Below are 10945 nucleotides of genomic sequence, written 5' to 3' on the forward strand. Positions count from 1 at the left end.
TTAGCAACCTGTAGGAGGAGAGTTCTTTATTAAAGGGACATTCTGGAGGGGGAAGTAAAGCAGCGTGTTAAGCATAAACAGTCTTGTATAAAGTACTTAACAGGGATAGCTGAGTCAAAGTATGTTATCAGAAAATCACTTTGGTGAATGTTGAAGTAAAGTCATTTCACATTTACTGTAGTAAGTATCAAAAGTAATTTTCTGATTAAAAAAACAACTTATGTACTTAAGTTTTAAAAGTAAAAGTATTAAAAAAGTGAGGAGTAAGGATTGAGCTATGGTAGCTCAGTTGTAGGGTGAGTTGTCTTATATCTGGAAGGTCGTGGGTTCAATTGCCGGCTGACTTGTTGAAGTGTATGAAAAATGTGTGAATGGCACTATGGTGTAAAGCAGCTCATCAAGACTAGAAAAGCACTATATAAATACAGACTGTTACAAACTCTTCTTATCCATGTGTTTGACATGACAGGAGTCCTTACCTTTTGAATCAAAACAACCACACCTTGGGCTCCCCCTTCCAATGTTAAGTCAGTTGCAGGGAAAATTATTATTCTCTTATCTTTTTTTTCTGGAACAATGTGAGGAAAATAAGTCCAATCAGACTTTTATTGACTAAAACATTTCCATGATCAGGTGTGTACTATCATATACCAATACAGGGAAAATCATATATGGACTGATTTTTCCCTCCTAGATCATTGCAATGACTACTACCAAGACAAACTTGCTCTTCCACATAACACCAATTTTGGCTATTACACTGACTTTCAGTCTTATTTGGAATTCATTGAAAAAAAACGTTGAATGACACAATTCGGCTCCATATTTCACAAGTGAGCTTTTTATTCCATACCAACAAAACAGTGCCCATAGGTCTGTACATCTGTAAGTCTGTTTTTTTTATCTGTTCCAGAGTCCAGGTTTACGTCCAAAGGTGATCTAGCATTTGCAGAACAGACTCACTGGCTCTTGATCAGCTGACTTTTAAATTACATCTTAAAACCTATGTTTAGAGGAAAGTCATAGATTTTTTTTATTTAGTATTTTTTGAAATAATTGTTTCTGCTATAATGTTTTCAATCCTTTTATTTGTGTGTTCCTAGTGTTTGCAAATACTTGTTTGTATGAGCATGTGCTTTAACCTTTTACTCTTGTTAGTATGGAGAAATTGTAAAACACAACTAATAATAATAATATTGTTGCACTTTGTAATTAACCACAGGGTCATCCGGCCACGTTTGCATTGACCAAGTCATGTTCACTTGTAAGTACCATATTCTAACAATTCTACTTGTGTGTTGGGTGTTTTTCTGTAACAACCTGTGCTGTGGTTGCTGATGAAAAAAAAAAAAAAAACCATAAAAAACATTTTACAATGTCTTGCTGTCTGTTGTATAAGGTTTATCATTGTGGTTTTCCCCTCAAAATTGCATATAAAAATATTTGTGCACCAAGCATTCACCCACTGTTACTGACACTAGCATCAGGACAAGGATTAATCCATAAAACCCTTTTTATGTCCAATTTATAGTTCTTTCCATCATCAACCAGTCAGTGCTTTTGTCTCTCTCACATCACCATTAACCTTAATATACTGTAGCAGATCTTTTTTCTTTTCACACTCAAGGAGCATTTTCATAACCCAGAAAAGTAACAGTGACAACTTCTAACATTTAGCAAACATAACTTATTTATAGAGAAGTTCACAATAGAAACGGAAATCTAATTTCATTTGTGTAATAATTTATATGAAGTTCTATTAGCATATGCTTTTAGCGACTAACTTCCAAATTCCATTAAGGTTTTTATGGGCAATTGAGAACTCCATGTGTATCCAACTTAATTGGGATGAAGAATTGTGTGGTCTACAAATCTATTCAAGGAATATTAGCGATACCAGCACCTCTACAGTAGTTTATGGTAAATTAAGACAGTCAATTTTGTTAGTCATTTGACTTGGTCAATAGATATAAAGAGAGACAGATACAATTTATATACAAAACTTTTATTTTGCTTTAAAAACCATTGCAAAATGTCTTCAGTGTAAAATGACACTTTTAAAAAAATAGTTAAAAAAAAAAACATGTAGAGTATTTCCTCAGTGAAGGAGAAACATCTCTCCTCACCAATCTCATACATAGTGTGGCCCCTGCTCTTTCCAGCAAATTTCAATTAACCTGTTGAAGACAAAATAACTCAGTCAACTCAGGGGAAAAAAAAAACAAAAAAAAACAAGGATTAGGTTCATTTGTAGATTTGCCTTTACTAACCTTCAGGGCTCAGTAAGCTGGAGTTCATTTGTATCAACTGCACCTTACACATCAGCTCTGTGCCAACCTGAGGAAAGAAAGAGAAATGAGAGCTCGGCCAAAGCAACGGCAATATCCAAAAAAGAAAAAAGAAAAAACATTATACAATATTAACATGCAAGACTAAATTTACTCTACAGAAGTATCATGCAACTCAAGCTAAAGTTTTGTTTCCGCCCACCAATGGGGTTGTTTAACATTTGAAGTGCAACTACTAATTTTCATTTAACTAGAAAAATAATCAAGATGGAAATTGGTAAGTTTTAAGTAAAATAAAAAGGTCCACTATAGGTTTTTATTTGAGCAAGAGTTGCATCACAACCATATCAGATTGCTTTTATGACTTATTTTGCTCGGAATAACTACTGATAGCTTAATTTTGTACTTCAGTATTTTGATGTTTTGGATGACTTGCATTAATGTTTTGCACAGAAAACAATACAAAGATCTAACAAATGAGTGTTGGGGTTAGTTTTACCTTCTTGTGGCGATCTTTAGGCTTTTAGAATCCTCTCCATTGCGATTTTTTTCTTTAATAAAAAGCAGCCAGCGTGACTTTGCATCAAAGTCAAGTAAGATCCCTGTAAGCTTGATTTGAAATACTGTTGAAATTCAGTTATTTCAAGTGGTTGAAGATACAACGCTCTCTTGAGAGCTTGAAGAGATACACTAAGTTAAGGTTAATAACAATACATGTTCAGGGACTGGATCACTCAAGTCAAACATGTGTTTGGCAGCACATTACCTCAATGAATGAGCTTTAATTTTTTTGGACATTACAGGCGTCATTTAATTTTTGAAAAAAAGACTTGGGATAGTTCATTTGCAAAACAGTTTTGGTTTTGTCGTCTTCTAAAAAAAAAATAAAAAAAATCAGGCCGACTTGTATACATACAGCTCAGTGTTGAGACCTCTGAGGACCACTTTCACAACTGAAGGAATTCCTTTGGTACAACAAAGGCAAAATACCATGTTTAGGTTGATTAAAAAGAAACTACAAACTTTATTGAAACACGCACTGCAGAAAACATTTTGGGATATATTTAGGATCCTATTTAGCCAGAGATACACAAGCATTATGCATTTTGGAGACGGCACGGCTTAAAGCAAAACACAGTTGTCTTAAGTTAATGTACAAAATATTGAGTTGGCTGCAGCCTTCCCTACAATAAGGATTTGTTCATCCTTCAAGCGCTACAACTAGCTTAAAGTGATTTGTAAGTAATAGCACGACAGATTGTGATATACCAATTGTAATGAATGGCAAAAATAGAAGCCGTTTTTTTTAGTTCAGTCAATGTTTAGCATTATTTATAATTTCACATATATGAATTGTATTGTACAAAACATACGACTGTTTTTTTTTATAAAACGGCCCAGGGCTATTATTTACGTTTGGAACTTGATTCTCTTATTGTTAAAAGTTGCGTTGCGATTCATTTTTGTCCAGTCGTGAAGGACTTTAACATGCAGCCTATGTGAGATTATCGCCACAATCACTGAAAAGATAATCAAATATCACTAAAATGTCACTTTTTTTTCTTTATGGTTTACGTTACTAACACCTTAATTTGCCAACTACGCAACTGAAACAAACATTTAAATGGAAGCAGGTAAACAATGAACAAAAAAAATTATCTAGCATTCGTGTTTCTCCTCTGGTCTGACACATCCATCAATAAACCTCTCAAAGTTTAAAAAACAAAAAATAAAATAAAATAAAAGCATAAAAAAAGTAACAAATGGGAAGGAAATTACTTTTGAAAAGTTAAGTGAGAAACAATTGGAGACAGTTGCCATAGCAACTCTCTACCAGTAGCCGTTCAGTATCTTCCATATGGATGGTCTCTATACCCTCCCTTCGTCTGCCTGGATGAGGGGGCTTTGCCTCCAGCTCCAGAGTTGGACCACGAGTTGTCCCATTCGTCTTGAGCTGGATGGTAAGGAAAGGAGAAAAATGGTGAGTTGGGTAGACAATACAATATTTTACATTGCTAGATACAAAAAAGTTGGAAGACAAACATTTACTCTTACCATAAGACTCGTATGAGGCCTCCTGAGCCTCCCCGTGTCCGTAATCATAATATTCAGTATCACTGAGAACAGATTGAAAAGTGGAGTCAGTACAAATAAAACTACAACTCACTAATATAAGTGAGACCAAGATCAACTTTAACTTACGCAGGAGCAGACTGTTGGCTATAATAATTGTCATATCCTTCGTAACTCTGCTCTCCATAGGATTCTTCGTACGGAGGCTACAAGAAAATAAAGTAAGACATTGTCAACCTACAGTGTATACAATGAAGACGCTACCAGTTTGAGCGACTATTCTTGAAAAATAAAAAACTGATTAACAAAACTTACATAGTCCTCATAACCATCAGACTTGGGCTGTGACCCTGAAGAAACCTGCTGGTGAGACATGGCTGAAGAGGGGAGCATTCTTGGTGCCCCTGCTGCAGGGGGCCTGGAACGAGGAGCCGAGCCTCCTCTATTAGGAGCAGAAGGTGGACCACCCCGTCCGGATGGTGCACCCCTAGGACCGTTCCCCCGTCCTAGTCCCCCACGCGGAGCACCACCACGCATTGCTCCTCTGGGACCACCACGTGGCATCCCTCGCCCCCTGTGAAATGATAACCAAGTTGTCGAGTCCTATGTTAGAGGTGCTCTGGTGAAGTTATGACCATATATGCTATGGCAGACTGTTATTATGAAGCAGCTGTCTTTACCTTGGTCCTCCAGCACCAGGTGGTCCACCCCTGCCCCTACCAGGGACACCACCACGCCCTCTGCCTGAACCATCTTGGGATCCATTCAGGAAGTGAGGATCCATGTACGGGTCATGCTCACCAGGCTCCTATGGACACGACAAAAAAAACTTGTCAACACATGGAGTTGTGACCAAAGAAACTGGACATTTCTGTAATTGGGAGCTCACACAGACACTTACTGGAATAAGGAACTTCTTGACTTCCTCCATGGCATGAGCCATGCGCAAATAGGCTTCTGGAAGGGGTGCAGTCACCTCAATGAAGACATGAAGCTCCATGGACAGGTGAGCATATTTAGCCTCACCACCCTTTCTCAGCTCTTCCTCCTGGCAAACACATACATGGCACATAAACAAATAATCCTTCACTGGAATACTACAGGACCAGTCTCTGAACAGCATCATAAGGAAAACTCACCTTATTCTTATCCCTCATGGAGCCTTTACCCAAAACTGAAATCTTGGCACCACTGTCCTCCTGGAGTCTCTTGATTGTGCTACCCTGAGGTCCCAGAAGCTTACCAACAAAGTTGACCTGAAGTAAGGAAGAAAAAATTAAATGGTCGCACGGCCACAGCCTCTCACCTCATGTGATCTACACTTCACCCTGCATTTTGTTTACGCTTCAATGACTAGCTGGGGTATCCCAGCTTCCTCTGCACCAAAAACTGAGTGGCAACTAATCATTTATCTATTGCTACTGGTAGTTTAAATTAATACAACGCCACAGAAGCATTGTAGACATAATAATTGAAGGTAAACGCTTACCCTGGGGTACTGCTTGGTGGGAATGAGAACTCGCTCTTTCAGCTTGAGATTCTTTGTTGCAAACAGGTCGAGGTACGTTTCCTTCTCTGGCTCCTTCTTGGTTTCTCCCTTCTGGATCCGCTCGATCTCTGCAGATGAGGCATTTTTTTTTTAAATGGTTGGGCCATTTGCAAAATTCTGCTTCTCACAAGTGAAAGTCAACTGATAAAAGCCTATGATCACTCGGTTTTACTCCAGTCTTTCGTTCTGCAGATACACATTGCATTTATACGTCAATGTGATGCTACGAATACATATCTAGCAAATTGGGTCTGGGTGGTTTTCACCGGATTCTGGCTGTTAACTGGCTTTTTAACGTTAGCAAGAACATAGCCATACGTTTCTATACGTCTTTCGTGTGTGCTAAAGGCTTGTTTAATTGAATAAAATGCATTCAAACCAGTTTTGACCCACATAACCAAGTAATCCACGTGTTCAGTGCGCCATTGTTCCAGGCCGCTGTCTGCCTCTGGGCCCACGCCAACAAAATAAAAGCTAGGCCACAGGACATGCTACCACCAGGTAGTCCATGTTAGCCTTTATTAACCACGCAAACAAGCACCGTACCTGCAGAAATGAGCTTCATGGCGTGTGTGAACGACGAATCCAGGCTGTCCTTTTCAGCCAGGAGCTCCGGGAGATACTTGGTGTCTTCCATTTTGTTTTTCTTCAGTGCAGGGCTCGACTCTACAGCGGACTCAAGATTGCTGCTGTTAGCATCGGCTTGGCTCATAATGGAGTACTGCGACCAGATTAACGAACGAAGCCTCGCTTTGTTCGTTAGCTGCTCCTTAAAACTGCAGAACTGCAGGCGAGTAGACGAAGGCTATTTTTCGACGTCGTGAGTCCCGGCAGTAGAACTCCCCGCGTCTTTGAATTACAGGCACTGATCAATGGACAAAAGACAAAGAGAGATGGCGCAGCTGCATTTGAGTGTGGTGGGTGGAGTCAGCATCGGTGAGGACAGTGACGTCACGGCCAAGCGCAACAAGGGAGAGAGGAAAAAAAGCCACCAAAAACACAGCTGAAGAAAAACACAAAACGCGTTTACTTTCCTCATTTATGAGAACACAATTGTTATGCATTAATTTTAAGAAAATCTTTAAATTAACCATGAATGATCAATTTTAATATTTCTGGCTTGAATCATGTTAATCAAAATGTATTATTCTGGTTGTTCGGTTGAATAGAAATAGATTAAACCCCGGGTCTGCAACCTTTAGAATGAAAAGAGCCACTTTTGTCCCTTCTCCACCTAAATAAAATCAATCTGGAACCGCAAAAAAACCTATTTGACCCTTAAAATGACGATAATATTTGTCCCATTTCTGAAATGCAAAAACTACAAAAAGAAAACTGTTGACATTTCATTGCTGTTTATACCCAACCAAAGTGTAGGAATAAAATACTTGCATGGCATAAGTACCTGTATCCAAACATGGATAGGACTCCAAATGTGTACTTCATGTACACATTACGTCATGTGTGTTGGGAATGGTTTTCGGCAAGGTTTTTCATTGGATGTGACGCACGAAATATCAAAACACTTTTATTTATGCCTTTATCTCAACAAGAAAGTGTGGAAAAACATGACAATAAAAATAAACACATTTGTTATTTCTTCAAACTCACTGAGGAACCCAAATTTGAAATATAACATTTTTATGCCTTACTTACAATTTTGGTACAGTACATTGAACAGATGAGAGGCAGATAAAATTCCCTTCCACAGTAACCACAGCAAACAAGGTCAAAGGCAGATGAGGAGAAAATGTCATATTCCATGTCTGTCCAGTTTCCTTTTTAGTGACACTTATGCTTATACACTGTGTTACGTACATGCGTCTATTCACCTATCCATGAATCACGCTGAAGGAGAAGATATTAGAGAGGAACACACAAATCAGTTGAATCCTAAATTAATATTCACTGTCAATGTGTGTTTAGAATGTTATAATAATGTAATGTAATGTCATAATTGAGCTGCATGTTGTCAATCACTGTGATTAAAATCTCAGTCAAAGCTTCCATCCATCTATCATTCATCTTCTACCACTTTCTCAGCCGACATAGGGTGAAAAGCGGGGTACACCTTTGACAGGTTGCCAGTCCATCAGAGGGACACATAGAGACAAACAACCATCCACTGTCACGCGCACACCTACGGTCAATTTAGAGTGTCCAATTTGCCTAATCCCCAAACCTGCATGTATTTGGACAATGGGAGGAAACCGAAGAACCTGGAGAAAACCCGGGGAGAACATGCAAACTCCATACAGAAAGGCCCTTGTTCTGACCGGGTCGCGAACCGTGTGGCCCGTCATAGTTTCTATCAAATAAAAACAACCGCATAGTTCACTGCACTTTTATCCTTTATTTAATTCTGCCAACATTTTTTAACTTGTACAAAATACAGATACATTTGCTTTTAATTTAAAAACACCAAAAGACCAAAAAAATAATAATAAAGATTTGCTGATTTATTTACAATCATTCATAAGGCATCAACACAATTTCAAATGTGCATTAAATAAGAATAACAATTTGCAAAGCATGGCAAGTAAAAAAGTAAATCAATTTAACAATAATGAAGAGTTAAAGAGTTCAATTTTACTTGTATTATCCCTAATTTACATTCAAAGTTATGTGATTTCTGAAATAAAGTATCATGATATATCAGTGTCATAAAATAAATTTGTAACCTGTTGGAGAAGTAGTTTGCAAACAGTTTACTCTAGACGAGAATAAGGTTTTCACAGGTTAAAAAACCCCCCAGTACCTTGGATTAAAAGGCCACTTGAATTGGCCGTGTAGATCGTCCAGTTCAATCGAACCAAGAGTGTGATTTGCAACAGGAATGGTCGTCAAATGTCAATAATAGCAAATATCTCTGGTTTTTCTTTATCGTGGATCTGCATCGCAGAGTACGTGATGGCTTTCACCTCCGTTCCCTGGAATGACATAAGAAGTTATAAAACTTTGAACAAATGCACTTCAGTAATAATTTAATCCAGTCCCTCAGTTTAGTTGCATCACTGGTTTACCTGTGGATGCTTGGCCAAAGAGAATTCTTCACCCCACCTACAAGAACAGAAGAGTAACAAGGTTGAGAGTAGCATTAAGAGGATAAAAATGGCACAATCATCAAAAGAAAGTAAACACCGCTACCAAATGACATAATACACATCTAACAAAGTGTTATTGAACGTTATTAGGAGCAGGTAATCAGACTCACCCAATGGAGCGGATCTTGAAGTGCATTCTGTCTATATGCAACACTTTCACTTCCTGTCAAAAAAGTAAATGATTATTACATATTTGTCTGGAGTCTGTCCCTTCAAACAGTAAAGCACATGGCAGGAAAATACCAACACTGCCATTAGTACAAGCATATTCAGACACCATTATACATATTATAATTTAAATGGACTCTAATCTATTTCACATTATGTCTTTGTTCCAACTGAATGTAGGTAGAGCACAGAAACTAAACACAGAAAGACCTGTGCCACAAATAGGTCTTAAGCAATTACTCGATTATTAGTACTAAATGAATCGCCACCTGTTTTTATGATCAATTAATCATTTTTTGTTTTTTTTACGTTATTAAAAATAGCTATCTGATTCAGATTCTTAGATGTGAATCATTTCTTGAATAGTCCTGGATTGAGAAACACCTGTCAACATTTTTCAACATTTTCTGACAATTCCTTGATTATTCGAGAAAGTAATCGACAGATTAATCGCTTTTACGGCAATTTATCCACTGCCACATAAATAACTGACTACATACTCACCCTGGGAATAAAGAAGAGATCTGCACTAAACTTGTACAACCAGTCATCAAGGAAATGGAAGAGGAGAGACTCCATGTCTTCACCTTTTGAAAAGGCACAGTGGGAGAGACTTAATAATCAGGACAGAAATTGGTCTATGACTGAGGTTTTGATGAACAGACAACCCCCCTCTCTCACCCTCTGATTCCACTTCAACGGTATCGATCGGTTCCACCGTCTCTGTGTCCGTCATGTAGCCAAACATGCCCATAGCACACTGCTCGAAGGCTTCTTCCAGACTGCCTCCCCAGGAGTGAATTCTGGGAAGAGAAAAGACAAATTACAACGACTCTTGAAGAACAGCAGAAAAACACATCCAACAAACAGAAAAAGTGGGGATGCACGATATTGGACTTTTTGTCGATATTCCGATATATATCGGGAGTGTTTGGGACATATTTTTCATATGTCACAGCAGATGCGGCAAGGCAGTAGCAGTTTTTTTAGCCCAATCCAATCCAATCCAACTTTATTTGTTAAGCACTTTAAACAAACCACAATGGACCAAAGTGCTGTACGGAATAAATAAAAGGCAATAATAAGCCCAATAATTAAGTCAATAGTCATATGGACAGATCTTGGCGTTTTTGGCGATATCGGATAATACATTTTTAAGCAATATCTGCCAATATTGTGCCATTAATATTTTGCATCCATAATATAAACAAAGGTAAACTCACTGTACATCTGCTGTATGATCCAAATCTGTAAAAACACAAACATGGACACATGACAACAGATAGCAAGTTGTCATTAGAACCACTGAACATAAACAATGATATAATATGTATGGCTCATATTTGATTATGTCAAAAACAGTGAAATAGTTTGTGTCACAGTCACTACAAGATAAATCACTCGGACAGTATGTTGGCGAGTTAGTGGACAACATTTTCAATCACGGAAACTCACCACGATCGACTTGTTGTGAGTCTTATCGCGATACACGGTCTAGTGTGTCATTCACCATAAACGTCAGACTTACATTCATATTTCTTGTTAATTGGTGGGTACTTTAACTTGACAGCTTCCTGCGCTTGTGTCAGGTCCAGAATGCGGTCGTCCATTTTCGCTAAAAAGTTAGTTTAGCGAGTCTAAAAATCGACACGACTGTGATTATCACCATTCCCGGTGCTACAACGAGCACAGGCGAGGAGATGCCGGATGCAGAACATTTGTCACAGTGACGACTTCCCGGCCATTTTTTTTAGTGAACGCTG

General features: G+C 38.3%; 2 protein-coding genes across 4 annotated transcripts; both read right to left on the reverse strand.

Annotated features, from left to right (window-relative positions):
- Nucleotides 1-2021: 2021 nt before the first annotated feature.
- On the reverse strand, nucleotides 2022-6829 carry LOC122783273 (KH domain-containing, RNA-binding, signal transduction-associated protein 1-like). 3 transcript variants are annotated; one of them, XR_006362020.1, is made up of 11 exons: nucleotides 6457-6829; nucleotides 5851-5978; nucleotides 5501-5617; nucleotides 5263-5409; nucleotides 5042-5169; nucleotides 4677-4935; nucleotides 4491-4567; nucleotides 4344-4405; nucleotides 4068-4242; nucleotides 2271-2337; nucleotides 2022-2177 (listed from the first exon to the last, which is right to left on the reverse strand). XR_006362020.1 is itself a non-coding variant. In XM_044047987.1 (9 exons), the coding sequence occupies exons 1-9, from the start codon at nucleotides 6620-6622 to the stop codon at nucleotides 4133-4135; spliced, it is 1194 nt and encodes a 397-aa protein (XP_043903922.1). In that variant the 5' UTR covers nucleotides 6623-6829; the 3' UTR covers nucleotides 3289-4132. The 3 variants fall into 3 exon arrangements, 1 of the variants encoding a protein (XP_043903922.1); XR_006362019.1 differs by lacking the exons at nucleotides 2022-2177; nucleotides 2271-2337 and adding an exon at nucleotides 3051-3253; XM_044047987.1 differs by lacking the exons at nucleotides 2022-2177; nucleotides 2271-2337 and having other exon boundaries at nucleotides 3289-4242.
- A 1414-nt stretch (nucleotides 6830-8243) lies between these two features.
- zbtb8os (zinc finger and BTB domain containing 8 opposite strand) lies at nucleotides 8244-10899 on the reverse strand. Its single transcript, XM_044048293.1, has 7 exons — nucleotides 10711-10899; nucleotides 10406-10430; nucleotides 9864-9985; nucleotides 9687-9769; nucleotides 9125-9177; nucleotides 8934-8970; nucleotides 8244-8840 (listed from the first exon to the last, which is right to left on the reverse strand). The coding sequence occupies exons 1-7, from the start codon at nucleotides 10790-10792 to the stop codon at nucleotides 8754-8756; spliced, it is 489 nt and encodes a 162-aa protein (XP_043904228.1). The 5' UTR covers nucleotides 10793-10899; the 3' UTR covers nucleotides 8244-8753.
- Nucleotides 10900-10945: the final 46 nt, after the last annotated feature.

Source organism: Solea senegalensis, linkage group LG16, assembly GCF_019176455.1.
Source record: "Solea senegalensis isolate Sse05_10M linkage group LG16, IFAPA_SoseM_1, whole genome shotgun sequence".
Taxonomy (NCBI): domain Eukaryota; kingdom Metazoa; phylum Chordata; class Actinopteri; order Pleuronectiformes; family Soleidae; genus Solea; species Solea senegalensis.